We start from the raw sequence: 25714 nt of genomic DNA, 5'->3' as shown, positions 1-25714 counted from the left end.
GATCTCTCACGAGAGGAGGTGGACGATCCGACTCTTTCCAACCGCCGCTGGACATCTGACTTGAGGGTCGATCGATCATCTCCATCCAACCCAGATCGTCGGATCAGACCAGTTCGCTGAGCTTCGATATTAAATACGGAGCCGATATCCGAGAAGAGGTGGACCAGAGCACGTTGAAGTTGGCAGTGGTTTGGGACTCCCATCTGCTTCGTCTTGCTCAACCTGAAACAGCCAAGCTGGATAACATCTTGGCGCGATTCAGCCTCGAATCACAGCCCTGAAGAGCAATCCTGGAATGTTGGCAACCACGTTGCTTGAAGACCTGTGCAGGTTGAGCTTGCTCGTTGCATGGTCTGGTAAATAATAATGATCTGATTCTCGTCCCTCCTCGGAACTCATGACGGCGAAATGTCTCCTCAAACCTCGGTTTTGACGAGAGAGAGCATCTGGGTATCTAGGAGGCTGATTCCACAACAAACTCGCCATTCTTCGCCGGTTATGATCTCGCCATGCCTGATGCATTCTGGCGAATGGCGACACGACCGGATAAGTGCCCGGGAGCATGGAAAGAACAATCGTTGTCGAAAGGATCCAATGCCTTGCCTTTGTACTTATGATACAACATACCATGCTGGGTATAATAAACAGGAAAGCCTCGGTTGGCCCCCTTCCATCATGCCAACACAAAACACAGAGATATCAAAAGCTGAGAACGAGCGACGAGTTGACGCCGGGGTATAATCCAACGCCATCTAGTACAAAAACAACAATAGTCAACCTAAACCAATGAATCAATCAATCGGCTTTATAGCTGAAGAAAGAAAGAAAGCACAAGAAATCGATGTCATTTCAAGTGTCCCTTGCGAATCGCGCCAAACCCTTTCGAAAAAAGCTCTTGAATCTCCATCGACCGCCTGCGCGCCGGATTGTTGTGCTCACTGGCCATTTCCTCATCCGACGCTACCCGCTCCCGACTCGAACCACCCAGAATCGAGGTAGCCTCGACATACAACGGACTCGACGAGTCATTCTTCCCATCCATGACCCGCGGTCTTGCCAGAAGTTCCTGGACCTGCTTCTCCCTTGCCTCCATTTCAGCTTCCTCTCGAGCGATTTCAAAGCTGGATTTCTTCTTCCCGTGATCCCATCCTTGCTGGAGTTCTAAAGCGGCAGCTTCTTCGAAGCGTTTCCGAATATCGAGGTCCTTCTCGTACTCCTGGAACACGTCCACGTCTGTCGGGAAGATGTTCGCGCGAAGAGAACTAACCGTGATTTCGAAAATAAGAGCCGCAGCAACGGTGACGAGAAGAACAACCCAAAATGCGAGATCATGACCCGACTTAAAGATGAAATTCGAAGGGACATGGTAGATGCCGTCGCCGGATTTGAAGTCGTATTGCTTCGATAGAATCATATTCCAGCAGAACCAGCCACCAACGGAGATGATAAAGACTGCGAGGGAGAGGTAGGTTTTATTGTGGACTTCTAATACCTGCAGTTTGGTGTTGATGATGATGACGCAGGCCGAGTAGGTAAGGAGGCCGGCGGAGAAGATGTCATTGATACCGGCGGTGGTGAAGAGGATGTTTCCGAAAAGGCCATACATGATAAAGTAGACGACCATCGCTTCGCAAGTACCCATGAACGTCCAGGCGAGATATAACTTGATATTGAACCCTTCGTGCCGCTGGCCTTTGGTGTAGAGTTCTGGAACGGCGAGAAGGGTAGAGGCGGAAAGGTCTTTGGTGAAGATGCCTAGGAAGATAACAGCCAAGGAGGTGAAGAGAGTATTGAACATACTCAAGCTCCACGGCTCGTACAGGCTCGTCCCAGTGTATCCATTCCAGCGCTGGTACAGAGCTTGGGTTAGGTAGAACAGAATTTCCTTCCAGAATGTCCCCAAGGTGTACTTGCACGCCCGCATATAGTTCCAGCGGCCATGGACCAGGAGTAGCTTCAGCAGAAATCGAAACTGGGCTATTGAATAGTCTGAAATGCGCGCCGCCTGAAGTCCTTCTTTTCCAGTTATGCCAATGCCAACATGAGCCTCCTGGATCATGGCGATGTCATTGGCACCGTCGCCGATTGCCAGCGTGACCGAATCTTTGACTTGTCGGCGGATCGATTGGACCAAGAAAGCTTTTTGCTTGGGGCTCGCACGGCAACAAATCACCGAATCGACGAGGATGGCGAGTCTGAAGAAGCGTGCACGAAGGGTCCCGTCGCCTTCAATCATGGAGAGTGTCTGGCCATCAACCACCACTACGGAGTGGGCCACTCTCTTGTTTGTAATATCTGTCGCCAAATTTGCGATCGATTGCTCGACATTCCCCATTTCTTGATCGAGGATAACAAGGGTAGAATAATCTTTCACGAGGCGGCAGGAGTGTCCGACATTGATTGCGGTCTCCCGTTTATCTCCCGTCAGCATCCACAGCTTGATGTTCGCGCGACGAAGCTTGTCAATCGCTTCAGGAACGCCCTTCTGGAGCTTATCTTCAATCGCAGTAGCACCAGTCAACTCAAGCTGCTCCTCGATTTGTTGGCCGACCTCCTCAATGCGTTCCTGCCGGTCAATAAGGCTAGTGCACGCTTCTTGGTATGCAATCTTCCACTCCTGGTACGTGGCCTCATCCAGAATACGATGGGCATATAACAGAGTTCGCAGTCCTTCGGTAGCAAAATCATTTAAGTGCTGGAAGCAACGCTCAAAAACAGCCGCTTCATCGACGACCAGCGACTCCTCAACCACTTCCTCATCTTCGTCATCATTAACGGAGCTTCCCGAGTCTGACAAGGCTATGGATTGCCGTCCTAACTGGGCAGAAGGTCGGGAGCTGTAATACTCGGCGTCGCTGTTTCTGTGCAAAAGGCCGCCGTCCGTCTCACGATCGCGAAGCCACACGTCGATGCTGTCTCTCAGACTGGAAATGTTCTTTCCAGAGACACTGGAGCGACGATGGGCCATACTCGGCCGACTGAGACTGTTTCGGACCCCGCTATCTTTCCGGCTCCGATACTCGCTATTCCGCCTCATCACCTCGCTCGCCCCCGCGGCTTTGCGCTTGCTAGCTCGGCGCTCAATCTCGCTTACTTTTTCCTGAGCGAGAGCGGCGCGCTTCAGAAGCCGCATAAGCACACTATCAGCACCTTTACAGAACAGGCAGATCCGTCCGTCCGGCATCCGCACCACGACCGACATGCGTTTCCGAGCACTGGAGAATTCGATAATGTCTAAAATCTCGTAGACCTCATCTAATGGTGACTCCTCCGGTCCGTTAGGGAATGTTCGGATTGTCAACTTATTTGGCTGCCGGTCATGGACAAGGTAGCCCAATTCCTGTGCCGCTGTGACAAGAGCGAGTTCATCCGGCGACGCAGCTTGGAAGGTAGTGTTACCAGCATTATCCTCCTCTGGGAGGCACGTATGGCAGACAGCCATGGCCAAGACGAACATCTTCGCTTTCCGGGCGAAGATGGTGTACGGCTTGCGCTGTATGTAGTTGAGCAAATCAGTGGTTCGAGTATTTCGCAAAGGCAAAGCGTCCTTGCGGGCACCATCATAGGTTGACAAGGACATTCTAGTGAGAGATCTCTGCGCTTCGGACAGGTTGGATTGGCGGGCAACGGCTTTCTTGCCCTTGACGCTTCGTTTCTTATGAATCAGTTTCTCGCGATCCCCTTGCTGAGCGGCCTCATCGAGGAGATCGAAATCGTGGTACCAGGCGGTCCCGGCAACGCTCATCTTCCGGAACCGCATAGAATTGTTCGTCAACGTTCCGGTTTTGTCGGAGAAAATGTAGCTGACCTGGCCGAGCTCCTCATTAATAGTCGATGTCCGAGCTTCAAGTGGCGTATCCGACTCGGGATCGTACATGTCAATGTCGGCATTTAGCATGAGCATTTGGGCGACTTTGACAATCTCCATACTCACATAAAGTGAGATTGGAATCATCGTATTGAACATGATCAAGAACGAGGTGAAGATTGGCCCATAGCTTACGTTCGCTTCTTCTAGATACCAAGCGCGGCTTTCGACATCTCTTGACCAGTATTTGTATGCGATGGTGCAAGCGCCCGCGAGTATCATAACCAGAAACACAATGAGTATGACGACTCGATTAACCTTTGCCTGGAGCGACGGCATTTTGATGCGGGGATTCTTGTTCGCGTTCATACGAATCTTGCATTCTTCGCCCGTGTAAATGACCATTCCCATGACTTGCTCAGTGTTGCGGAGAACACTTCCACGATACAAGACTTCACTGTTTGTTAATGGCGTCTTCTCTCCAGCAGCCACCGTCACATTCCCGTCAAACTTGTAGAGATTAAGGTTCGGATCTTCCACAGCAAAGTGTATGGAGGTGCTGTAGATACCTTCCACAGTCCCGCACACTTTTGCCACAGGTTGGCACGGTTGTTTGGTTTTGAGGTTTGTCTCGCCATCCAATGCCATAGTCTCAACATAGGCCACACCATTGGGTCCACCCGCATGAAGTAGGACCATATCAGCGGGTATCGGCTGATCGCGTTCCAGTCGAATTACATCTCCAACTTTGATGTCGCTCCACTTAACCGAATCCCAGTCTTGCTTTTCACTCGAAGTGGATGCGCTGTCACCAGTAATGGAGCGGGAGAGCACATTTGCTCCAGGCCGGAGTACCAATGCAGAGCGGTTGTTCTCTTCCTTATCTAAACGGTAACGACGCCAATCGTCAAACCCTTCTTTGCCCATAGAGATACCGACGAAGATCAAAAGAGGAACCAGGGTGGTGAAAGTACCCGTTGTACTCAATCCAGGGATCATTTGCAAGATCGCAATTACCAGAAAGTAAAAATTTGCTAGCTTTGTGAACTGTGCGAAGAACTGACGGGGGAAGAAGCTCCACAAACTGTATCGACTAGAGCGAATCCAGTTCTCCACGTAAGGTTTCGCTGTCCGCTCGTCGATCAAGATCTCAGTTCGTGAAGGGTCAAGGTCGATGTGGCGGCCGTCCTTGCTGGGCGGGATGGTTTTAATTCGAAGGATGGTCTTGCGGATAGTCTCGCCAAGGCTCTCAGCACGGAGTTCAAGTGTCCTGATAGCCGCCCTTCCTTTCAGCCACCGGTCGAGGGACAGCCTGGCGGAGGAGTTCTCGCCCTCCTTGGAATCGGTGTGATCCGAATAATACGTGGGAAGGCCATCCTCCGTAAGAGCTTGCTGTGATGTAGTATTCTGCACCGAGATACCCTCTTCCTTCTCGTCTTCGCTCGATCCCGATGCGCTAGGTGCTGACTCCTGCTCCTCGATCTCCGCTTCCGGTTTTGTGATGTGACCTAATTCAACTGGCGACGAGGGGGCCGATTGCGACTCGATTGTCTTCGTAAAAATGGTACGGCGCAGCGAATACCCACGGTTGCGCGAGCGGGAGCGGCCAAAATTGTCTGGACTCTGCGGTGAAGTGGGTGAGAGAGCCGAACGCGGCGAGAGAGAAGAGGGTGCGCGTCCGCCATTGGAGGGCGTGGTAGATGACGGGCTCTGGGAATCAGCCAAGCTTGTGTCAATAGAAAGCCCTCTCGATGAAGGTCGTCGGTCCAAAGAAGCCTGTCGGTCTTCCTGAACGGAGGGACGTTCCAAGTCTGTTGAGAAGCGAACGTGCTGTTGAGAAAGTCTCCGAGCGGAATCCGACAGCGTTCGCGAGGGCGAGAGCGAATGGCGCCCTTGAGTGGCTACATGTAGCGAACGGCTCCTTGAAGGCTGGGGAGGCCGCAGAGGGATTTGTGTGGGCGTCTCGTTCGGGGAAGAATTCTGATCTTCAGGCGTGGTTGGCAGCTGGGGATTCTGATTCGAATCTTGTGAACCGTTTCGGTGAGACATGGCGAAGCGAAGATCCCCCCGAGGGAACAATAATAAAAAAGAACAACGACACCTATACTCCCCTCAACTCGATCTTTTCGAACGCCAAAGCTTAAGTATGAACAAGTTGATCGGTCGTACAAAAGGTTGATCGGCGGGGGTTATGACGTTGAGCGAGAGATCGGACTCATCCTTGAGGCCCTCGAATTCGAACGAGAGACGAATAATATTGAAGCAGGAAGAGACACGAGAAATCACCCAGAAGATAAACAAGTCGCCGAAGAGGGAAAAGCAAAGAGCGCAAGCTGTAGAGTTCGCAGGAACCACGTTTGCAGCAGGTCAGGCACCGCAGAAAAACAAGTCGAGGTGTCAGAGCCGAAAACAGAGAAAAGCCCGCAACTGGAGCGACCGGTGGCAACCTGGAAGAAAATAAAGGCAACGAAAGTATATACAATAATGGCAAGAATTAATGGAGAACAGAGAAAAGAATGAACAACGACAGCCCGCGCGAAGATGAAGACGAGACGAAGTGGGAGGAGGCAGGTTCTGGAAGGCGACGTCAACCCCAGTTTCAAGTCTGGTTGGCGCAGCCAAGTTCGGTTTTCAACCACAGAAGCCGCCGTGTGGAGAATCAGAATTCAGTTCCAGTGCCAGTGCCAGTGCCAGTGCCAGTGCCAGTGCCAGTGCCAGTGCTGGTTGGAGATGCGAGTGGGGCAAATCGTTCGTTCCAACGTTCGACAGCAGGGGTCTTCTCTGATGGTGTTAGACCCCGGGTGGGAATTCGATGGTGACCCTCTGGATCCTCATCCCTTCCCATCAAAAGTAGGCAATACTAATGAAGGCGAAAGTGAAGGAGAAACCTGGGTCGAGTGTCGCTGCTATAATTAAGCTTGAGATGAATGGCCCATGGATGCAAATGATGTTGCCTGTGCACAGCCTCCGCCAAATTGCCTCACCCTCTCGCTCTTTCCTTTTTGTCGCCGACCAACGACCTCAAGAAATGCCATCCCACTTGGCACTCTGCAAGTGCGAGACACCTCTCAAACTTGAGACTTCTCTTGTACACAGAGGACAACTCCGCCTTCCAGTGGACGGTGGTGGCGAGCGAGACAAGTTTCTCCATCCAAGCTCGGTCTGCCGCAAAATTGCCACCAGCGTCTTGCCCTCTTTTCCTGTGTTTGTTCGGAGTGGTCGACAGAGCAAGTCTTGATCAATAATTCATCATAGCATTCTCATCGCTACACGACCGTAACTTAGCAAAGGAACAACAGTCTCGTCCACATCTATGCCCCGTCCTGTCCCAATCCACCCTTTCGTCGTGCATAAATTACAGAACGTACCACGGATAGACAGTGCGAGTAGACGGTCGAAAAACAAAACAAAAAAAAAATTCGTCACAGAAAAAAATACACGAGGTCCCTCGACAGCTCCAGCTCGAAGCTTCCCTAGGTCATTAGTCACTCACCAGACTTCAGTACCTCGGCTGCTGCCCGTAAGGAGGCTGTTGTCCGGGGTAGCCTGGAGGCCGAGCACCTGCGGGAGGCTGCTGTCCGTACTGCTGCTGTCCATACGGCGGCTGACCGTACTGCTGTGGTGGCTGTTGTTGTCCGTAAGGAGGTTGCTGGCCATATTGAGACTGTCCGTACGGTTGCTGCCCATATGGAGGTTGTTGTCCGTAGCCCAACGGCGCCTGGCTACTTGGAGGATATGGTGCCGCGCTGTACGGCTGTTGCCCTGCGCTGTACGGCGACGGGGACCCGTAGCCAGGCTGAGGAGGTTGGCTAGGGGGAGGCTGGCTGCCATATCCTGTCTGACCATAGCTGCCGTACTGCCCTGGAGGAGGCGGGGCAGGGGGCCCCCCCGAGGGACGACTACCCTTCTCATCCTTTGTATCGTATGATGAGTCGATAGCGCCAAGCATCAACTTAGCGCACCAAAGTTCGCGGGTTAGGTGAACAGGTGGATTAGCACGCGACATCTCGTCCTGTTCAACTTCGAAATCTACCAATCACGTTATTTCACAGTTCCTTTCAGTTGCGGTGTGACCTTGCTCAGAACTTACTCGAGGTGCAATCAATCAAGCTTCCAATAATAGGATCGTTGTCGAGGCTACCGAGGAAGTCACGAGCCTTGGTATCGTTTCCAACCTGCGAAAACTCGAACGCTACGGCCCCACGTCCGAGCGGGCTTCTGCTAACCTCATCAATAGTGTAGCGAATACCTTGTGACACACTATCCAAGGGCTCTCCGGCAGGCTGTCCATCGGTGATCGTAATGACGAGAACAGGCTTTTGCAGCTGGTTTGCCCTTAATGGGCCCACGATTAAGGGGTCGAGTACCTTGCTACGCAAACTCGTCCCTAAGGGTGTCATACCGGAGAAGCGAACGCTGGAAATGAGTTGCTCAACTTCCTGCACGCTACGAACTCCATTGCGAGCCAGGTCGTTGTTCATGAAGCGTACGTTGATGCCATCCTCATCAAAGGTTGATGCTATAGTTGCAACAATGCCGATGATTTGCTTCAACTGCTCCTTTCTCACGCCCTTCTCCTCGAACTCGATTGAGCCGCTGTCGTCAACATAGAGGACGATATCGAAGAGAGAAAGCTTGATGACATCCATAGCTATTTCGACGGGGAGAGAGAATTCGTTCACAATCCTGTTAATCTTAGAAGGGCCTTCCCTCGCAAGTCCCTGTACTAGCCTGTCCAGCTTATCAGGTGGGTAGAAGCTCTGAAGGTTCTTCTCTTGAATGGTGGCGATCAAGAGCTGGCGATAAGCATCAAGTTGCTGGGGGGTAGCCGGTCCAGCTGCTGCTGCACCGCCTGGGGGTCCAAACTGACCTCCGGGAGGCGCTTGCTGAGGTGGCCGCGGAGGGCCACCCGGATAAGGTGCATTTTGAGGAGGATAACCGGCATTCTAGGCGAAAGACACCTGTTAGCGACCTTCAATCGACCGAACAACGCATGGATCAAGAATTAGATCGACAGAACAACGCAACATGAGTGTCTGGAAAAAATCTATACATAAGCCTGTGGTTGCGGAGGGTATTGTGGTCCAGGCGCCGCTCCGTACGGCTGAGGCGGAGGCGGGGTTTGCGTGTAATTTTGAGGAGGGCCATGGGTGAAGGACGGGGCGCCTCCGTAGGGCGCCGGAGAGTAAGACTGCGGCTGCGGTGTGTGCGGTAAATAAGGCGACGGAGAATATGGCTGGGAGGGGGCTCCCGAGTAAGAGGGTGATGGTGAGGGCTTGTTTGGAGGGACAGGAGGGTACGCCTGGAACTGTTGCTGGTGCGGCTGCTGCGGGGACGCCGGATACGGCGACTGGGGCTGTCCTGGACGCAGCTGAGAAGGCGGAGGAGGAGGATATCCTTGACCGGGGTATGGTCGAGACATGCTTGCAGCTTGAAAGCGAAAGGTTTCAAGCGAAGCAAACACAAACGGTGACGTGACGAAAGTTGGCAGTGGATGGGACAATGAGAGACGATGAGGGGCAACGGATGATTAATGGAATGCCAGAAGAACGCGCGTAGGGTGACAAAAAAACACCAACTTCGGAAGAGAAGGCAGGGAAACAAAGATGAAGCAGAAAAGAAGAGAGGAAAGAAAATTCTAGCCTACCAATCCACCAGGATAAGCCTGATACTGGGGCTGCTGTTGTGTCTGCGGCGGCTGCTGTTGCTGCTGGGCATAATCATCATATCATTAGCTGGGAAACCTGGAAAAACTGGAGCCAAAGAGGGGCAGTGAAGGTGAGGCATCGAAATTGTGCCTGGTCTATCGAGTCGGGACTTACACTGGCATACCCACCAGAGCCACCGCCAGCAGGGGGAGGGCCGCCCGTGTATCCGGCAGGAGGAGCTCCTCCATAGACGCCCGAGTTGGAGTTGTTCATCTGCGCGTTGGCGATCTTGGAGGCGAACTGGACAAACAATGATGCAAATCGCAGTCGTCAGCAGGCTTCCTCCGATCCTGTTTCGTGTCTCGCAAGAATGGCAAATATGTTGTGACCCCGTGAAGGAAGAAAGCAGGAGCGAGGCAGCAGACCGGGGCAGCAACGGGCATTATTAAGACAGGAAGGCAGACTTACACCCATGATTGTGGCGGAGAACTCCTGCAGTTGGAGATGAAGAACAACGAGAAATGAAGCAACGGGGAGAGGACGATGGCAAAAGGGAATAAATAAAAAGAACCATCCGTCAACGAGGGAGATGGGGATGATGGAGGAAACAAGACAACGATGGCTCAGCTTGTGGAGCCAAACAGTTGCTCAGGAACAGTCCAAGGATGGAGGACGCCCACTCAGGAAGCCCATGAGCCTGTTCGACACGAACTTCTTTGGTCCCGCCCAACCCGACACTGCCTCAAGCTGAACCCCTACCAGAAGCAACTCCTCTCCAGAAACTCAAACCTCAGCCACAGTGCAGGGTTCGTTTAAGGCTGACAGAGCTATCGATGGCATCAAATGCTCGCAGTCGCCAAGGTTGATCTCAAATCCGACCATCTGACTGTTCCGTGCCACCTCGAGTGACACCAAGGCACAGTTTAAGGGCTGGGCTTTCTCGGATAGTTACTTTAGTTTGCTTTGTCAATAGTGTATCCGCCGCGGCCAGCAGGACTCCCAACAAACAGTACAGGCATTCGTAGTACCTTTGCAGATTCTTCTTCGACCAGGAGCATACCAAAAGCAAAGAGACTCCCATGCATTGTCGAACTCCAGAACACTGAGTGTCAGGAGATGATCTCTGATGTCATGCGGATTATTTAGCCTGACGCAACTGTCAATGACCTGATTTTACCAACTTTATCGACCAAACTTTACCCGTGCGCAGCATTTGTTCCTACCCCTTCCTTCAACATCTCTCAACCCCATCCAAGCATCCTGAACCTACAAACGCCACGTCCTAGACATCCTCACCAGCCCTGAGACCCATACGGAGCTCTACCAGAATGTCGGAGCAAAACCCCCTCCGCATCGGTATCCTAACAGCAGGAGCCCATCCAGTCCAGACAATCTACCTACCAGCCCTCCATGCCCTCCCAACCCTCTACAGCATAACCGCCATCTACTTCTCCCGCCCCCAAGAACCTGCCGTCCCCGTCCCTGCAAACAGCATCTCCACCGCGAACACAACCCAGGATCCTGATACCATTCTCTCCGACCCCGACATTGATCTAATCCTAAACTTCATGCCGAACGAGTACCATGAGCTCTACACCATCGCCGCTCTCCAAGCTGGGAAACACGTGATGGTCGAAACGCCCGTGAGCCTGAGCATCCCCTCCGCAAGAAGGATCATAGAGGCTGAAAAGGACGCACCGAACGGCGCGAGGGTCTTTGTTGCGTCCGCGAGACGGTACGCACCTTGTTTCGAGGACGTTTTCAAGAGGGAGGTGAGGTCATTAGAGAGGATTCATTACGCGCGATGTCGCACGATTGCAGGACCGCACATTGCGCATACGGTGACAAGTTCGAGGGTGGGTGCTGGGAACGCCGAGAGCGACGGTGTCGGTCCCGGGTCAAATGGGGTGGTATTGCCGATGAAGGAGAAAGAGGCAGGAGAGGACAGAACGAAGCGTCTGAGAGGGTTAATGGAGGAGGTCTTTGGGAAAGACGAGCAGCTCAGCCAAGAGCGCATGGCACTCAGCCGGTTCCTTGCCTCGCTGGGGTGTCATGATCTCGGCCTCATGCGCGATACGCTAGGGTACCCAGACGCCATCTCCAATATCTCCGTGAACGAGCCGTTCTATTCAGCGCTTTTCCACTATAACGGTGCCGCTGTTGACGGTGCTCATCCATACCCATTTACCCTGACGTATGAGGCTGGGACAGACTGTGTCCCGAGATGTGATGCCCAGCTAGCTGTGTATGGCCACACGAAGACGGTGACGATATATTACGATCTACCCTACGCGCGGGGCCAACCGGTTCGTGTGGTTGTCGAGGCGGCGGACGAACGCGGCGGGCTGATGCAGACGGAGACCGTGAGTACGTGGGAGGAGGCATATCAGGAGGAGTTGAGGGCGCTGCATGCGCATTTGGTTGAAGGGAAAACGGCGAAAACAACGGCTAGGGATTCGCTTGAGGATATCAAGTTGTTCCAGGCGATCTTTGAGCAGTATGATCGGCAATGCGGGACGATCCGGACTCCGCTTGGGTAGAGGCACCTTTTTCGAATAGTGATTTATGCCAATCGCAGACGAAGTGCTCCTGAAAACCAAATCTCCCTTCCACTCCTTGTAATGCATCCGGCTGCTGGTTGGCTCCGGTCGTAGGTAACATGTCAGGGTATTGTACAACATCGGCTTCTAGATTTAAGTAAGTCGTCCCGCGTTATCTTAAATAAGTACAGGAAGTCAAAGACTACGTGCGCGGCGTCCTTCCTTGGATGATGATTCGTGGATGAACCCTGTAGGCATATCCATCCTATCTACCGCTTTCCCTTCTTCTTTTTCTTCGAGCTAGCCCCCGCACCCTGGGGTTTCTGTTGTTGAGCACCGGATGGCGTGCTTTCTTCAGATCTCTCATTTACAACGCCCCCCTGCGTGCGTTCAGCAGCCCTCTGCTTGCCCTTTCGGCCTCTAGGCCGATAAGTTGATCGGTCGCGGAGTGGGAGCCACCGTTCTGGATCAGCCGTCTTGCTCGGATCGTAGTCCTTGGGTAGTCGAGACTTTCGAGTCCGCTTCCTCGTACGCTCCTTATTGTTTGCAGTCCGTTTCCGTGCTCCAGTAATAGCCGTCGCAGTGACGGCTGCGGTGCAGGAAGAATTCGAGACGCCTGCTGTTTCGAGGGACGTGATGTCGATGTCAGATATCAGGTCTTCAACGGGCGGAAGGTATTTAGCTTTCGCTTCAACTAGAGAGTAATCGATGGCCGCGTGAGACGCAACGTAACCAGCAACGGCGAACAAGTCATCTGGGGTATTTTGATACAGGGTCTTGAACAGCTCTGCAGCCTGGGCTGAATCAGATTCGAGTGAGGAGTGTAGTAGAGATGCACCCGCCGCTCGGAGCAAAGACGTTGGCTGAGTAGCTTGTTCTTTCCAGAACGCTGCGGCCTTAGCTAGTTCAGCTTTAATCCGGGTTCTTCGGCCGTCACGTTTATATAAGGTAATAAGAACGCTCAGCAGGCCAGGATTGAAGCGGATTTCCTTCTCTTGCGCAGATATAGATTCTTCAAGCAGATGGAGTGATTTCTCCAGAGTGACTATTGCGGATGTGGTGTTACCCAAACTCACGTAGAATTGGACGGCGGTGAGTACCAAGCCAAGGTCCTTCGGTCGTTTGTCTATCGCCGAGAGAATTGCCTTCAGCGTTGACGATCCCGTCCCACCCTTGGCATGCGCTGCGACGTTGTAAACTGATAGGAGGCTCGTGCTAGCTTCCGTGGATGGATAAGGAGCTCGGGAGAGCGCCTTGGACGTGGATCGGATGATACCGTCGTATTTATGGACGAGAAGGTCGACTGCGTGAAGATTCCCAGTTATTATAGTATTCTGGTAGTCAAAAAGCCTGTCGTTATCTGTAGAATCAGGGATTTCGTGAAGCGCTTTGTATAGTGCATATGGGTTTGCCGCGGTTCCGCGGGCAATCGTCACATTGTTCTGGCCGACTTTTCTCGTAGACAATTCGGGTATTCTACCACTTTTGTGAGCTATGTTATAACCAGTGTCCCAATAATCGGCATACTCTTTGATAGAAATTTCTTCGAGGATTGGCTCGACCTCTTCAAACTTTCCTTGGCAGATCAGAACATACAGCTGCTGGACAGCAATCGGAAGCAACTCAGCATCTCTATCTTCCGTTGTAAGGTCTTCTGAAGTGCGACAGAGCTCTGTGGGAGACGATCAGCAATGTGTCTGGCCTCCCCCATGGGTAGATCGTACGAACCTTTGGCGCGCTTGAGTAACATCCAGGCTTGGTCAAATTCGCCCTTCGCGATGCTCAAGCAGGCGGCATTGTAGACGGTCTCAAAAGCCTCCAGATCATCTCGTGTAGGTCTGGTGTGACGAACTAACGCAGGGTGGCCTTTCCACTGTAGTTGTGCATCCGTTGCCCAAGTATTTATCCGCAGATCATGCTCCTCGTTCGCAACCGATGTGGAATCCCGGGCGAGCTCCCCGTATAATTCCGCTGTGCGACGAAACTCCTCGGCCCGGTAACTCTAAGGCAAGAGGTCAGCCATGATTTTCCAGAAGACCAGAGGAGCAAGGGAGAAGAACCTACAGCCTGAGCTTCTACATGACGAGCGCCCCGGTCGTTAACCAAACGGGAAACCACATCAATGGCTTCGCTGGGGTGGCCAGTTTTATACAGAGCGTAACCAAACTCCAGAGCAGCGTTCCTCTTGAGATTATCCCCGCCTTCTTCAAACACTCGTAGACAATCTTCGTAGCGGTCAAGTTTTAACAACGCGACGACCTTGACATGTTGGGCCTGGAGATCGGATCTAGATTTGGCCAGCGCGTCGTCACACAAACGCAGAACTTCTTCGTGGTCGTCAATGGATGCCTTTTGTAGCAGCGAGCTCAAGGCCTTGGTGGACATGGTGGTTTCTGGTGTGGCTCAAGGAATTGTGCGAGCGAGGCATAGAGGGGTTGGAAATGGAATTGTCGCCCAAAGCGGGGCGATAAGAGCAGAGAGGTCTTCGATTATCAATTATCCATGTAGAGTAATCAATGCGGTGGTTGGAGGTATCCAGCCCAGTCTCTTTCGATGCCAATTGTGCAGCCCACATTTCCCCAATTGGGTATCCCGCACAGTAGGTGCCTAAGCGTTCCCGTAGGAGGCTTTTCGCTTACTAAGGAAACAGTGACTTGGACAGCCAGTGGATGAATTCGGAAGGGCGGATTGGTGCCTGGGGTGTTACTTGTTCGAGAAAAACTCCCCACAACTGTCAACCAGCTGCCAAACTCCACTGACAACTTCTGCATGCTTTTGTTCGTTTTGCAAAATCGTCATATTTCCTTCAAGTGGAAGCAGCGAAGCCAGAAGCTTCCAGGCCGGAGGGTGACGACTGCAGGATCCAGATGGACCTCCTGATGATAATCCAAGACACTGACCGAGTGCGGGGGAACTATGGGGGTGCTTTCAGAAAGTGGTGCCGACGACGTCGACGCACATGTTGATGCAGAGCACTCTGTGTTCAATGTCCAAATCTTTCCAATAATCTCTTTCTCACCATCCCACATTTATGTCCTCCGTTGTACTCGCAGGCGTTCCCTCAACAGGCTCAAGTAATCCTTGTTCACCCAATAATAGAACGCGCATCCGTTGGCCTGACCAGTGGCCCTCCAAACAGCCTCGTACTCCCCCCAGGTGCCTACCGGAGCAGATAAAACCACCTCAAAGAGGACGCGAGTTTCGAGGTGAAAAAAGGATGATGAGAGACACAATTCATGACGGCTGCATCATTGAGATTCAACATCATCCTTCGATGCCCCATTGCCAAGGACCGTGGGTCGTTACCAACCGACCTCCGGCAAGATCTTCGCCCAATACGCGTCACCCCCGTCATCGGTCTCAGTGTTGCACTTCTTGAGTTGGAAAAGCTCGTTTTGATCTGGAGAGTTGAGTAGGGCTGACAAGGGCCTTTCCATGCACAGTCCTGATAAAATTGTCTCAACAGCTTTGGGCCCGGTGTGAACAGCACCCAGAAAGCAGAAGAGGCTCCTTTGGAGAATTCAGAGTCTGACGCGCGGCTCCGGAAACGTCGACAAAGGCCGGGTAAAATTCCAGGGAAAAGCAACGAAAAAGAGAAATGTGGATCATTGAACCAAACCACAGGCCGGGGCGGTTCCCCCTTTCCCTCTTTCTGCTCCTCTCCTCTCCATCCATCCTGCCTCTTGTCTGCAAATGATCATTCGCGGCCTGGACTCTCGGCAGCCCTCGAGGTTGGTCCTTCTGGTCCCTCCCTCTGTCTTTGCCTCCCTCCTCATCCGTTTCTCGTCCTTCGCTCTTCATCTCAATCTTGTATTTTTTTCCAAGATAATACTTATAATACTATTCTCCTCCTCTCGTTCGTCTTCGCCCATCCGAATTGTTCCCCATCCCTTTCCTTCCCCTCCTATCGGCCGGACCTTTCGCTCGCTCTTGGCCGCCTCTCGACATTGCGTCCTTCCTCTCCTTTCGCCTTCCGCCCTTCACCTCGATTCAGAGCGTTTGTTGCCCCAAGGCTGACTGGTCGCGATGCGAATGCGCTAGTGCCGCATTCTCCGTCGTTTGTACCGCATCCTCCGTCGCGAGTGGTGGACTCTAATCAGGGTGGTCTATAATTTCCTGAGAAACATGTCGAACAAATACCGCATCCGCGACCGATCTCCGATGAACTCTTCCTGGGTCTGGAAGAAGAAGCTCGCCCGTTTTCTCGTCGCTGCCTGTTTCATCGGAACACTCTTCATTTTCTTCGGCCCGTTTAGCCATGATACAAGTATAGAGGAGGTGATTGTCCAGACTGCTCCTTCCGAGAACATCACAGTCACTGCCCATGTCGGCTGTGAGCCCGATTTCGACGTTCTTGAACGCCTTGAGGTGAAGAAACTCTCCCAGTATGTCCGACGAGAGGTGGTGGCCGTTGAGTCGTCAAATAGTGTACCCTTGATACAAACCCTCGATACACCTCTATTTGATCGAGAGTCTGCCAGTAAAGCAGCTCCCAATCCGACGGAGGTATTGCAGAACGACTGCTCGATCCCGAGCTCGATTTCATTGCAAGTATCGCGTCCCCCTCAACACGTGGACGCTTCGCATTTCGATTTTGGTGTCGCCACAAACGTAGACAGGTTGAGTGACTCCCTAGATGCCTTTGCGCACTGGGCTGGCCACACACGGGCCCGCATCTTCGCACTGGTCGAGCCGGATGATCGGATCCCAGAAGTTTTAGCGAAAGCCGAACAACTGGGCGTCAATCTGATCGTAACGCATTCGGGCGAAGAATACCAGACCAAATACTTTTCGCTGGTAGCGCACTTGGCTGAGAACTTGGGGGAAGAGACTCGATGGTCTTGCATCATCGACGATGACACTTTTTTCCTTTCTATGTCGGCTTTGATAGAAGCTTTTGAAAAGTATGACCATACGCAGCAAATGTACGTCGGCGGGGTATCGGAAAGTGTCGCACAGATTGGTCTGTTTGGGCTTATGGGTTTCGGAGGCGCCGGCGTCTTCCTATCCCGCCCTCTTGTCGAACGGCTAAGCGAACCTGAGGTTTACGAAGCCTGCCAACAATCGGGCCAACAATTGGGGTACACGGGTGATCGGCGGATTTCACTCTGCGTCTACCAATACTCAGATGCACACCTAACCATCGATCACCGATTGAGACAGCTGGACTTCAGAGGCGACGCCACTGGGTTCTTTGAAGCTGTCAGGCCGTTACCACTCTCTGTGCATCACTGGAAGTCGTGGTTCAACGCCGATATGGCGAAGCTCAGCAAGGTTGGCGAGATTTGTGGCGAGACGTGTCTCCTCGGAAAGTGGCGATTTTCGGATGGTTGGACCTTGACAAACGGTTTCTCAATATCGAAGTACAGTTCGGAGATTAGCCCCGATGACACGTCGATGGAACTTACATGGGTTGGCGACCATGGTGCATCCCTAGAAGCTTTCATGCACGAGCTCGGTCCTCTCCGTGAGAAGGACTCCGGAAAGATCGCCTATCTGCTGGTAGACTCGGTAGTCGATGAAGACAGCGTTCGACAGTGGTACATCCATCGCGATTCCGAGAAGGGCGACCAGATCATGGAATTGATTTGGCGAAGGCAGTGATTTTCTTTCCGTCCAGTCTGTCAACTTCGGTGTTCATAATACCCTTTTGCTTTCGTCGATACAACCGTTTGCGACAATACATCCACCTTACACGCAGATACATACATTATCAATTATTCATAGACTTCAAACCCCACACTGCCCTAGACGGTTCATTGCCACGGCATCCAGATTATGAGTTTCGATTCCACGTCTCGACGATACCCCAACCTCGCACCTTTTTCCGGCATTCTCTTCAGCTCTTGTATATTCTTCCGACCGCTGTTATCGTCCAGGTGTGTAGGGCGATCGATAATCAGATGCAGGCCCTTGCCCACGTTAACGGTCAACGTGTGACCAATTCTATACTACTAGTAGTTACCCTTAAGGCAAAGTAGGAGGCAGAAGGACAATCCACATTATATCAAGCTAAAATCGAACCATCCCTTACCCAGTAAGGTAGTAACGAGGGAGGTTGCGAAGTGGGCGTGAAGCTTTCACGCCGACGCAGCCCTTCACAACATGATTTCCATCCAGCCAGTTGTTCGGTCCTGTTTCTCTAGTGTTCGCAATAGGTTGTTTACGAGCGTTGGCTGTTTGCCAGTTCTATACAGAATCTAGGGTTCCTACTCATGGTTGGCATTAGTAACTGGGGAAGGCATACCCACAGAGGCGAAACGGAAGGTAGGCGAAGCCGCCGAGTCTATTGTGTTGTATGTTCTTACTCATTTCCCAAAAGAATAGAACGCGAAGGAGAAGCGGGAAGAAGACGCAAATAGATACAAGAAGAGGGATAAACAGGTACATCTATATATATGTACATCCGGACTGAGGTTTCGCCGGGGAGAGGAGCAGTATACCGTAACCTCGCATATCTTGGGTTAATACTTCATCATAGCTCGTCATAATTCGTATTTGTATATGTAGCGAGGACAATCAGCAGTTCGCCTCACGTAAAGGAGGGCTGGGTCGAGAAAGGGGATAGATATGTTAGGTCAATAGGCTTCCAGGCTGAAACGAAAGGTCAGTTGGTATGGATGTCGGTGGAAGCATTCCTGATATTGGACCCACGGACTCATTGTTATCGTGGAGGTCGTCAGAAACGGAGGGATTCTCCCAGGTGTTATTCGCGGCTCTGGAGTGGCTATCTTCGGAGGCGGGCCAGGACCGGATAGGTTCGGATGAGGTGGACGGAGGGAGAGGAGGGAGGAAATTGCTCGTGGAAAGTGAACAGTCGAAGTTTAGGAGGCCCTTGGATCGCTCGAGAAGGGATGGGAGGAGGTATGACTGGGAGCCGCGGATCCGGGAGAGGGTGTTGAGGATTCCCCAGAGTAGCTCACGAGCTTCGATCGTTGACTCCGCGAGGCTGTGTGAGGCTTTCGTCGAAAGTGACCGCGACACGTCAGCTACGGATACACCGAGGTCGAATAATTTTTGCTCCTATAGAAGAGATTAGTGAGAACTACAATCTCTTCAACGGATGGATCAACTAACCATTCCAATGCCATGCGCGTCTACAGAGCCCTGAGATGCTTCTGCAATGACGGACAACACGGCTTTAGCAACCGACACAGGAAGATGGAACGGGAGGACAGTTTCGCTCCGAGAGCCTGGCTGAGAGGCGCGAGTCATTGAGAGCTTCCACATCATTCCCTGCAGCCATTGCTGAGTGATGAGAATATCGACTTTCTGAATTTCCGAAACACCCTCGAGAGAGATTGGCTTGCTGAGACTGGCTTGAATTGCAGAAGTTGGCGGCATTTCTAGCGACCCTTCCCCACCACCTACTGACACCCAGTCGTACAGATTAGAGCTGAGGTTCTCGAAGACTCCAATAAGATTGATAAAGCCGTAGGCGAGAATAGGGTCGTCAGAGCAGAGAACCTGTGGTTTGTGGATGGAGTTGCGAAGCATCACTGGCTTTGCCTGCTGCAATGCATATCCCCTAGTGGAATCGAAGACATGTTAGCACTTTGCCTCAACCATCTAGAGCACAACCCATACCTTTCCGTGATAAATAGAAGCCAGAATACCCTTCGTTTCTGCTCTGCCTCCTCAATATTCAACTCGGAATAGGTCAATTCACGGTGAAGCCCCAGACTGAAAATCATGGAGGTCGCCTGACAGAGATAGAACCATGCATGATCCTGGCGGTCCAAGTTCCCATATGCAGCAAAGAGAAAAAAAGAAGTTAAAAGACTCTCAATATTCATATCTTCGATTGGATCACATTCTTTTCGTGCGCGCACAGCCTCTGTGAGTAGCTCCTCACCAGACATCAGTGAACTTCCATCGGCCCCCATCTGTGAAAGAGAGCAATCACTGGCAGTGTTTGCCCCATCCAGCTTCAACTGGATGTGAGTAGCCGCGCAGAGGGATGCGAGAAATGCGTATCTCTGGGAAGACAAGCCGCCCGGGTGGTGGCAGTCCTGCTGGAGCTCTTCTCTTCGGACCACAGGCATGATAGGAAACATATACTTCAGGTACACGTTGACGTGAGCTAGGAGCACGGGCGGAGTTAGGACACGCGGAGACGGGAGTAGCACGGCTGGAGGCGAGTCGGTGTAGGAGATTGCGGAATCCGGGGAAGAGACGAGCTCTGGAGGTGGAAGACGAGCGCACGACTCTGGGAGCTCGGGGACCATATACTGCGGCTCATCCAACGTGAAGGACGGGGAAGTGGGAGAACCCCCCAATGGGTAGCTTGTTGGATCGGCAAACCATTCTCGGTCGGCAGAGTACTGCTGTGCATCGCACTGAACGAACTGTCGCTGCCTTGCTACCAATGGATGGATAGGTGCCAAGGGGTAGAGAGTCCGAAACTTGGGGCCTTTGCGGCGGAGCACATCGCTATAGGAGCAAGACAGGAGCAGGCGCTGGCACTTGTCGCACGGGAGCTCCCGGGAACACTTGATTTTCCTCCTTCGACAGTTATCACAGGCCTGTTTGAAGGACTTTTGCTTGAGCGACATAGAACGTGAGTCCATGTTTACCGACACCAGCCGAAGTGACGGGAGAATATCTCAATCGGTGAAAGTTGGGCAAGCACTGCTATGAAGAAGAGCCGCTAATTTGGGGAACACATGATGGTTGGTCGTTTCATGCACTGAACAGGATAACAGATGGTGTATCAATGGGAGGTAGCATGAGGAGAAGCAAACCTTTAAGCGATGGTGAAATCTGGGGAAGCTGGGGCGGGGGAGAAGGGAGGAAGAAGATAAGGAACAGCGAAAGACTCTACGTAGTCGCACTAAACAACTCCACTCGTCTGCTCCTGCAGCTCCAGGAAGTCTTCGAGGCCCCGCGTTGCACCCTCAACCCTCCTCGCTCTTCGTCTGCTAATCATGGCTTCCCGGGGGACTTCACCTTTCGGGTTAGGCTTCGGTTGGCGAACCCATCCTCGATGCTGTGCCCAAGTTCTGCCCACTTACGGAAGTATACGAGCGAAATGAGGAAGGGCCCTTGCGAACTCTCGGAGCACAAAACCCCTGGATCCAAGAATTCTCACTCGGGATGACGTTTCTTGACAGGATGCGTTATTTTTCTGGAAGCCTTCCCCTGCATGGAGGGTGTGTTTTTTCTCCGCCCTTCACAGCCATTCAAGAGCCGTCATCATCAGTTACAAGAATCCTGCCACATGCGAAGGGCCAGTCTGCGCAGCTAGACAGGGAGGAGGTGCTCCCAAGAAACTCTATATTCGGGCGATCATCCTGAAGATGGGCCAGTTTCGCGAGGAGTGGCTCGCTTACGAGGATCCTCACGTCGGGAAGCCGAAGGGAAGTTAGCTTGCACGGCGCAACAAGCCCGATCTCCAGGCATTGGATGGCTGCGAGCGAATGCCGGATCTTCACGGCCAATCTGCCATCGCCTTTTAGCGTTTCTTGGGCTCTTCTTGGGTTGTTTTTGGCAGGATGGCGTGCAGCCCCCAGCGTGGTGGCAGTCTGTTCTCCGCAATGACGCCAACGAACGTTCACGAGATTGATCTCGTTGCTCACTTGACGGTCTCACTCAGGCAGGACCTGGAATGGTGAACGTCGTGGATGATCACGCTCCTGGGACTGGAGCTGGAGGCACGAGGCTGGGGAAGCTGGTATTCAGAAGGTTTTGCTCTCGGGAGACAGCCGATGAAAGGACGTTTCTCACCGGTAACTTTGGTAAAAATACAGCAGCCTCCTGTCTCTCTGACGAGCCTCTCTCCACCTTTGCTTGATTCTTTGTCCCTGGCCATCTGAACAGTGAACAGCACTGCTGACAGCTCGGTCTTTTATCGGAACGTTGGCCAATCAGCACAGAGCTACCGGACGATCGTTTGGGGTGCTCGAGCCCTTGCCGTTTCCTCCACTTTCATCGGAATTCCGAGGGACGAAGATGAGGCTTTGGCCCAGGCCCCCTCTCGCCTCCCCGCATCAGAACCCCAAATGGTTGCCAACCCCCCCGCCTCCTCGAGGCCTTGGGCAAGGCTCCCCTTGCATTCCAGAGTCGCGACGGATGATCCTCGTCGACTCCTCTTCAACCTTGAAGGTGCCACAACATCAATGAAAGCGCAGATGACTTTTCTCGCCAACTTGGACGTGATCGCAAGATAAATAAAGGATTGTACCATCGTCGAGAGTCAGTTGACAACCGTTCGATCAGATTTACGGGGGTCTCTTTCTCTCGCCATGGTCGACTTGACGCACCTTCTCGCGGCCGCGTCACTTCTCGCCGTGGGCTCTGGGGCAGTCCAGGACACCCTCCAGCGGCTACCCGAAGGTGCGACAGTGACTGTAGCCGCCGAACATGCCCAGTTTACCCTCGCTGACGCCGTCGATGTCGGCGCACAGTTGATTGCGAATATTGACGACCCAGAAGCCGTCAATGCGCAGACTATCTGTCCCGGCTATCAGGCGTACGATGTGTTCCACACACCTCACGGCTTCAGTGCCATCTTGGAGCTCGGTGGAGACCCATGTAATGTGTATGGAACGGATGTCCATTCGTTGACATTGGAGGTGGAATTCCAGGACACTGATCGCTTGAACATACAAATTACGCCTTCGCATTTGGATGCGTCGAATGCGTCTTGGTATCTGCTTCCGGAGGAATTGGTTCCCCGACCGACAAGAGTACCCGGTGCCTCCAAGTCACACAGCGATTTTTCTGTGACATGGTCCAATGAGCCCACCTTCAACTTCCAAGTGGCTCGCAAGGCTACCGGGGAAATAATTTTTGACACAGCAGGTTCTGTACTGGTATTTGAGGACCAATTCATTGAGTTCGTGACATCTCTACCAGACGAATATAACTTGTACGGCCTCGGAGAGCGTATCAATCAACTGCGACTCTTAAGAAACGCTACACTTACGACTTACGCGGCAGATATTGGTGATCCAATTGATTCGTATGTTTATCTTTAATCCTGAGTTGCGCATGAGGCTGATATTTCGCCCTTTATCCAGAAACATCTACGGGCACCACGCGTTTTATTTAGACACGCGATACCACACATTCGATGAACTGACTGGCGAGCAAACGTATGTGAAGGCCAGCGAGACGGACCCGTCGCAGCACTATATATCATATTCGCACGGTGTATTCTTGAGGAATGCTCATGGCCAGGAGGTGATTCTGAATCCCCAAGGTCTGACATGGCGGACAATCGGAGGGAACATTGACCTCACTTTCTACTCGGGACCAACAGCGGCGGATGTTACCAAGCAGTACCAACACAGTACAGTTGGACTCCCTACGATGCAAAAGTACGATACTCTTGGCTTTCATCAATGCCGATGGGGTTACAATAATTGGTCGGAATTTGCGGACGTTCTTGCAAATTTTGAGAGATTTGAAATTCCTTTAGAATATCTTTGGTACGTTCTGCAACGTTCGATGTGAGTTATGTGGGGTCTGAAACTAAACTTTTGCTCAGGGCAGACATAGATTACATGCATGGGTATCGAGATTTTGATAACGACCAATATCGATTTTCCTACAGCGACACCAAGGTTTTCTTGGACCAGCTCCACGCGGGTGGACGCCATTTCGTCCCTATTGTTGATGCGGCTCTCTACATTCCAAATCCCCAAAACGCGTCCGATGTGTAAGTCACTATCACCTGCGGCGGCTGTATATGTGCGAGCGCTGGCTCATATTCACGAGTAGATATGATACCTACACCAGAGGCGCTGCGAAGGACCTTTACATCAAGAATCCTGATGGCAGCCTCTACGTTGGAACCGTCTGGCCTGGGTATACGGTTTATCCGGATTGGCATCACCCCGAGGCGGCTAATTTTTGGGCCAATGAGCTTGTAATGTGGTATGAGAATGTTGATTTCGATGGTGTGTGGTACGATATGGGCGAGGTCTCGTCCTTCTGCGTGGGAAGCTGCGGGTCTAAGAACCGAACACTGAATCCAGTTCACCCCCCTTTTATACTACCTGGCGAACCAGGAAACCGCGTGTACGAATATCCTGAGGGTTTTGAAATAAGCAACGCTACAGAGGCTGCTTCCGCTTCTGCAGCTTCCTCGAGCCAAGCTTCGGCGACAGAGAGCCCGTCAACGTCCACCACCACCTCGTATCTTCGAACGACACCCACTCCTGGAGTCCGTAACGTCAACCACCCGCCGTATGTGATCAATCATGTTCATACTGGCCACGACCTCGCTGTTCATGCAGTCTCGCCGAATGCTACCCACGTAGATGGCTACCAGGAATATGACGTACATAGCCTTTATGGGCACATGGGTATTCGTGCGACCTATCAGGGCTTGATGCAGATCTATCCAGAGAAGCGTCCATTTATCATTGGCCGCTCGACGTTTTCTGGGTCTGGTAAATGGGCAGGCCACTGGGGTGGTGATAACCATTCCAGATGGTGGTCCATGTACTTTTCGATATCACAGGCTTTGCAGTTCTCCCTCTTTGGTATCCCAATGTTTGGTGTCGATACCTGCGGATTTAGTGGCAATAGCGACGAGGAACTATGTAATCGTTGGATGCAGCTCTCCGCATTTTTCCCTTTCTATCGGAATCACAATGTCCGTGGGGCCATTCCACAAGAGCCTTACCGGTGGGCCTCAGTGATTGACGCCACTAAGGTAGCAATGAATATCCGATATGCCTTGCTTCCTTACTTCTACACTCTGATGCATAATGCGCACACCACTGGCGCTACCGTGATGCGAGCACTGGCGTGGGAGTTTCCCAACGAACCTTCTCTGGCGGCTGTAGATACCCAGTTCCTCGTTGGATCATCCATCATGGTGATTCCCGTCCTCGAGCCCCAGGTCGACACCGTGAAAGGCGTCTTCCCCGGTGTCGGGCAGGGCCAGCTCTGGTACGATTGGTACGCGCAGACCACGGTCGACGCAGAGCCCGGAGTTAACACTACAATAAGGGCCCCTTTGGGCCATATTCCGGTCTATATCCGTGGTGGGAGCGTACTTCCGATGCAAGGGGTAGCTTTGACCGTAAGAGATACTCGCCAGACCTCCTGGGCCCTATTAGCTGCCCTGAGCCTCAACGGTACAGCGTCAGGACAGTTATACCTCGACGATGGGGAGAGCGTTAACCCCGAGTCCACACTCAACGTCGATTTCACGATATCTCAATCGACTCTGAGTGTTTCAGTTGAAGGCGATTGGAGAGAAGCTAACCCCGTGGCGAACGTCACCGTGTTGGGGGTCTCTGCCGAGCCATTGTTGGTGACTTTGAACGGACAGCAAGTGCCGAATAAATATGACGCCTTGTCGCGAGTCCTGTTTGTAACGGGGCTAGACAGATTTACAAACGACGGTGCCTGGGCCGAAGACTGGATTCTCCGGTGGTAGTTTAGCGTAATGTCATGGACGGGCCAGGTGCTGGAATGGCTGGGGCTGAGGGAAGCCTTGTGAAATCATCACGCCCACCACGAGTAGATTTCTTCAGAGTTCTCTCAAAATAATGCAACGACACATGCAGCCACGATTCATGTCCCTTGAAAGGCAGGCCAATAAGATACCGCAGGTCTTTCTCCGCAAGGACCTCCTCCGGAGGGCAGTGTTGGCGCATCCCTACTGGCCACCCCCGCCAATCTCCTGCAGCACGCATTGGATCGAGGCCCACGATAGAGCATGGGATTGAGGAACCGCCGAAGATTCACTGCAGCACGCG

The 25714-nt window shown here is 52.4% G+C and overlaps 9 protein-coding genes across 9 annotated transcripts; 4 read left to right on the top strand and 5 right to left on the bottom strand.

Moving 5' to 3' along the window:
- Positions 1–56: 56 nt before the first annotated feature.
- BJX67DRAFT_249954 (uncharacterized protein) lies at positions 57–737 on the bottom strand. The gene has a single exon (XM_071026236.1). The coding sequence runs from the start codon at positions 628–630 to the stop codon at positions 259–261; it is 372 nt and encodes a 123-aa protein (XP_070889821.1). The 5' UTR covers positions 631–737; the 3' UTR covers positions 57–258.
- On the bottom strand, positions 738–6489 carry BJX67DRAFT_249953 (aminophospholipid-translocating P4-type ATPase DNF3). Its single transcript, XM_071026235.1, has one exon. It carries the CDS (start codon positions 5855–5857, stop codon positions 845–847), a length of 5013 nt encoding a protein of 1670 aa, XP_070889820.1. The 5' UTR covers positions 5858–6489; the 3' UTR covers positions 738–844.
- A 385-nt stretch (positions 6490–6874) lies between these two features.
- Positions 6875–7825, top strand: BJX67DRAFT_250092 (uncharacterized protein). The gene has a single exon (XM_071026239.1). The coding sequence runs from the start codon at positions 7122–7124 to the stop codon at positions 7734–7736; it is 615 nt and encodes a 204-aa protein (XP_070889819.1). The 5' UTR covers positions 6875–7121; the 3' UTR covers positions 7737–7825.
- Positions 7812–9203, bottom strand: rfeF (putative transcription factor RfeF). The gene is made up of 2 exons (XM_071026241.1): positions 8837–9203; positions 7812–8754 (listed from the first exon to the last, which is right to left on the bottom strand). The coding sequence occupies exons 1-2, from the start codon at positions 8954–8956 to the stop codon at positions 7888–7890; spliced, it is 987 nt and encodes a 328-aa protein (XP_070889818.1). The 5' UTR covers positions 8957–9203; the 3' UTR covers positions 7812–7887.
- A 1154-nt stretch (positions 9204–10357) lies between these two features.
- On the top strand, positions 10358–12064 carry BJX67DRAFT_249950 (Gfo/Idh/MocA family protein). Its single transcript, XM_071026234.1, has one exon. It carries the CDS (start codon positions 10785–10787, stop codon positions 11994–11996), a length of 1212 nt encoding a protein of 403 aa, XP_070889817.1. The 5' UTR covers positions 10358–10784; the 3' UTR covers positions 11997–12064.
- Position 12065: 1 nt separating this feature from the next.
- On the bottom strand, positions 12066–14543 carry BJX67DRAFT_249949 (signal recognition particle subunit SRP72). Its single transcript, XM_071026233.1, has 4 exons — positions 14061–14543; positions 13725–13998; positions 13524–13668; positions 12066–13472 (listed from the first exon to the last, which is right to left on the bottom strand). Exons 1-4 carry the CDS (start codon positions 14379–14381, stop codon positions 12266–12268), a joined length of 1947 nt encoding a protein of 648 aa, XP_070889816.1. The 5' UTR covers positions 14382–14543; the 3' UTR covers positions 12066–12265.
- A 1050-nt stretch (positions 14544–15593) lies between these two features.
- Positions 15594–18201, top strand: BJX67DRAFT_249947 (glycosyltransferase family 31 protein). The gene is made up of 2 exons (XM_071026232.1): positions 15594–15727; positions 16038–18201. The coding sequence occupies exon 2, from the start codon at positions 16122–16124 to the stop codon at positions 17598–17600; it is 1479 nt and encodes a 492-aa protein (XP_070889815.1). The 5' UTR covers positions 15594–15727; positions 16038–16121; the 3' UTR covers positions 17601–18201.
- Positions 18202–18369: 168 nt separating this feature from the next.
- Positions 18370–21254, bottom strand: BJX67DRAFT_344792 (putative C6 transcription factor (AmyR)). The gene is made up of 4 exons (XM_071028299.1): positions 19584–21254; positions 19074–19524; positions 18655–19019; positions 18370–18590 (listed from the first exon to the last, which is right to left on the bottom strand). Exons 1-4 carry the CDS (start codon positions 20564–20566, stop codon positions 18575–18577), a joined length of 1815 nt encoding a protein of 604 aa, XP_070889814.1. The 5' UTR covers positions 20567–21254; the 3' UTR covers positions 18370–18574.
- Positions 21255–21848: 594 nt separating this feature from the next.
- Positions 21849–25523, top strand: BJX67DRAFT_249900 (glycoside hydrolase family 31 protein). Its single transcript, XM_071026231.1, has 4 exons — positions 21849–22959; positions 23018–23428; positions 23488–23658; positions 23721–25523. Exons 1-4 carry the CDS (start codon positions 22241–22243, stop codon positions 25390–25392), a joined length of 2973 nt encoding a protein of 990 aa, XP_070889813.1. The 5' UTR covers positions 21849–22240; the 3' UTR covers positions 25393–25523.
- Positions 25524–25714: the final 191 nt, after the last annotated feature.

Source organism: Aspergillus lucknowensis (genome assembly GCF_044049455.1).
Source record: "Aspergillus lucknowensis strain CBS 449.75 chromosome Unknown BJX67scaffold_5, whole genome shotgun sequence".
NCBI classification, from domain to species: Eukaryota; Fungi; Ascomycota; class Eurotiomycetes; order Eurotiales; family Aspergillaceae; genus Aspergillus; species Aspergillus lucknowensis.
The sequence above is the reverse complement of the archived record's forward strand: the minus strand, read 5'-3'. Positions and strand labels throughout refer to the sequence as shown.